Source organism: Caretta caretta, chromosome 1 (assembly GCF_965140235.1).
Source record: "Caretta caretta isolate rCarCar2 chromosome 1, rCarCar1.hap1, whole genome shotgun sequence".
NCBI lineage: Eukaryota > Metazoa > Chordata > Testudines > Cheloniidae > Caretta > Caretta caretta.
Window position 1 is genome coordinate 5,682,266 of NC_134206.1, and position 3,085 is coordinate 5,685,350.

Below are 3,085 nucleotides of genomic sequence, written 5' to 3' on the forward strand. Positions count from 1 at the left end.
TTCCTCAGGAGTCAAGGATGAACACTCTCCAGCTGCTACTTTCGTGGCTTTGGTAAGTGTGCTGATCACACTGGAGTTATTTCACGGGCAGGAATAGGCAGTCTCAACTTCTTGGAACGTTTAATCTGTAACCAATGAGTCCTGCACATTCTTATGATCAGCATCGTTATTCGTTGTTGTATATAGGACCCAAACTCCTCGGAAGACAGGTCTCTCCCTTGTGGTGCTTGCAATCTGATGGCCCAGATGGTGCAAACATTACCCTTGTAGCACGGAATTTTCCATGAGTGAAGAACCCAAACCCCAGTGAAAGCCAGCTTGTGTTTTTAACTCCTTGTGGCACTTTTTCGTAAGTACCATTGACTTGCCTGGGGCTGTGTATGGTAACAAGGAGCCTCAGCATGGCCATACCACATCCCAGCTGTGGTCTCTCTAGACCCATAACCTGACTGACAGTCACTAGCACCAGACACTTAACAGGAAGGGGTGCAGTTAATCCTGGAGTGGCAAATACTGAATAATCTGACCATAGTTTCTAGCCAATCGGAGAGAGTGTGTAACCTCTGAAAGGGTGACTTGCACTCCCTGCATTTCCTGCGGCTTCTGGAGGCATGGTGCTTGCTTGGCATATAACACCCCCTGGAATGTCTGCTTGGATGCCATAAGAGGGAAAATGGAGCTCTTTGTCTTTGCTCCAACAAAATGTAATATCAATGAGGGTTTTGCTGGCTAAGGGCCTCTTGGGCCCGTTCATGTCCCTAGGAGTTGTACATAGAACTGAGGATAGGGGTTTTCACAGTAAACTTTGCACATGGCAAAACTCCCGGTTGAGGAATGCTGCCTCTCTCCACAGGGCTGGATCTCACCCAGTGTAAGCAAAGGAGGCATCTAGAATGAAGATAGAACACAGCTAACATTCACAGTCTTCAGAGGCTCCTTTTCTTTTCGTCCCCTCCCCCTCCAATAATAACATCATGTACAATAGCGAGGGAAGCCTTATTTACAGCTAAAACACAGCAGAGCTGGATTGTGTTCCCTGTTCTACCACAGCCTTCTCGTGCGGCTTTGGACAAGTCCCTGTCAGACATCACTGAGTAGTTTGTATGAACGCTTCTCAGCCCATGGACCATTCATAATACACATCATTGTTCTCCTCTCACAGGATTTTTAAACAGCTAAACTTAAATAGTTACTTTTTTTATCATGGACCCAAGTTAAAGAGTTGAGATCTGGATCCAGACTGAAATCTTGTTCCAGAACGTACAAGTGTTCTGATCCAGTGTTTTGGTTCAGGTCCACTCTGCTTTTCTTATGTTCCCTTTAATAATGAGTTCATAGAAGTCTTCATATGCCAAGCTCCATCTAGGGGAGAGGGTGTAGTCTAGTCTAGTGAAGGGGCATTCAGCTGAGAGCCTGGAGACCTGACTTCTGTCACTGATCTCCTGAGTGACCTTGCACATGTTGCTTACCTGTTTTGTGCTTTAGTTTTCCCTTCAGTTAAATGAGGATCTATATCCTCCATCTTATGAGTGTCAATGGGCGTTGAATCAGACCCATTGATACTTGTGCTCTTTTGTAAATCACATGGAGATTTATAAATGCAAAACTCTATATAAGAACAGGATATTATTAGTAATGGGATTTTATAACTGATCTGGGGATGTGTGACTACCACCAGGGTTTTTAATCAAGGTACTGACTCCAACCTGTCTGAAGAGCAGGGGTAGGATGGGCCATATTTTCTCTCATGGTGTCATGTATTTTTAATCATGTTGCTTTTAATTGTAGGGGGTGTGGTTTAAGAAACTGACCAGAACCTCCCCAGTGCATCATGCCAACCTGCAATGAAAGCAACATTAGTCCTGCAAGATTCCTCCTGGCAGGCATCCCAGGGCTGGAAGCTGATGGCCCCTGGATCTCCATCCCTTTCTGTTCCATGTACCTCATTGCAATTTTAGGAAACAGTCTGATTCTGTTTGTGATCAAGACACAGCAGAATCTCCATCAGCCCATGTACTTGTTCCTTTCTATGTTGTCTGTCACCGACCTTGGCTTATCTGTTTCCACCTTGCCAACAATGCTCAGCGTCTTCCTGTTTAACACCAGAGAAATTGGCATTGATGTCTGTCTGACCCAACTTTTCTTTATTCACACTTTCTCCATGATGGAATCCTCTGTACTCGTAGCCATGGCATTTGACCGCTTTGTTGCAATACGCCACCCACTGAGATACGCTTCAACTTTAACCAGTGCAAGGATAGGAAACATAGGGCTGGCGATAATAATCAGGGGTAGTGGTCTGCATATCCCAGCTGTCATTCTTCTCAAGAGGTTGCCGTACAGCACGATCCAACCTCTCTCTTATTCATATTGTTTGTATCCAGATGTGATGAAGATGGCCTGTGCAGACTCTTCATCCAGCAGCTTCTATGGTTTGTTTGTTATCATTTTTTCTCTGGGATTAGACTCAGTGCTCATTGTTATGTCTTACATCATGATTCTTCAGAGTCTATTGAGTATCACATCCTGGCAAGAGCGTGTCAAGGCTCTGAACACCTGTGTCTCCCACATCTGCGTCAGCCTGCTTTTCTACACCCCGCCGATCAGTTTGTCTATGATTCACAGGTTCAAGAAACAGGCTCTCCCTCAGAGTCAAATTCTTCTGTCTTATCTCCACCTCCTCTTCCCCCCGGTGCTCAATCCCATTGTATACAGCATAAAAACCAAAGAGATTCGTAAAAGGATCATGAAGATCTTTCAAAACTATTCCGCTAAGAGAGTCCAAAGGGGGCACTGATTTGGTCTATCTAATCTGTCTCTCTCTTCGCCAATATGGCCCGCGGTGTCCAAGTGCCTCGGTCACACTGAGCCAGTGAGGATTAAGCAACGAGCAGGCCAGTTGAAGTAAAAGGAACCCTTAAGGACATATTAGAAAAGTATTGAAATTGGAAACAGGGCCGTTCCTCATGGATAGCTAGCAAAGCCACGGTAAATGTTACGAATTACACCTGGTAGGACACGCACACAAGTGCTACGAATTACACCTGGTAGGACACGCACATAAGTGCTACGAATTATACCTTGT

At 45.1% G+C, this 3,085-nt stretch overlaps 1 protein-coding gene across 1 annotated transcript; it reads left to right on the plus strand.

Annotated features, from left to right (window-relative positions):
* The first annotated feature begins 1,831 nt into the window (after window positions 1-1,831).
* LOC142072506 (olfactory receptor 51G2-like) lies at window positions 1,832-2,797 on the plus strand. Its single transcript, XM_075129389.1, has one exon. It carries the CDS (start codon window positions 1,832-1,834, stop codon window positions 2,795-2,797), a length of 966 nt encoding a protein of 321 aa, XP_074985490.1.
* Window positions 2,798-3,085: the final 288 nt, after the last annotated feature.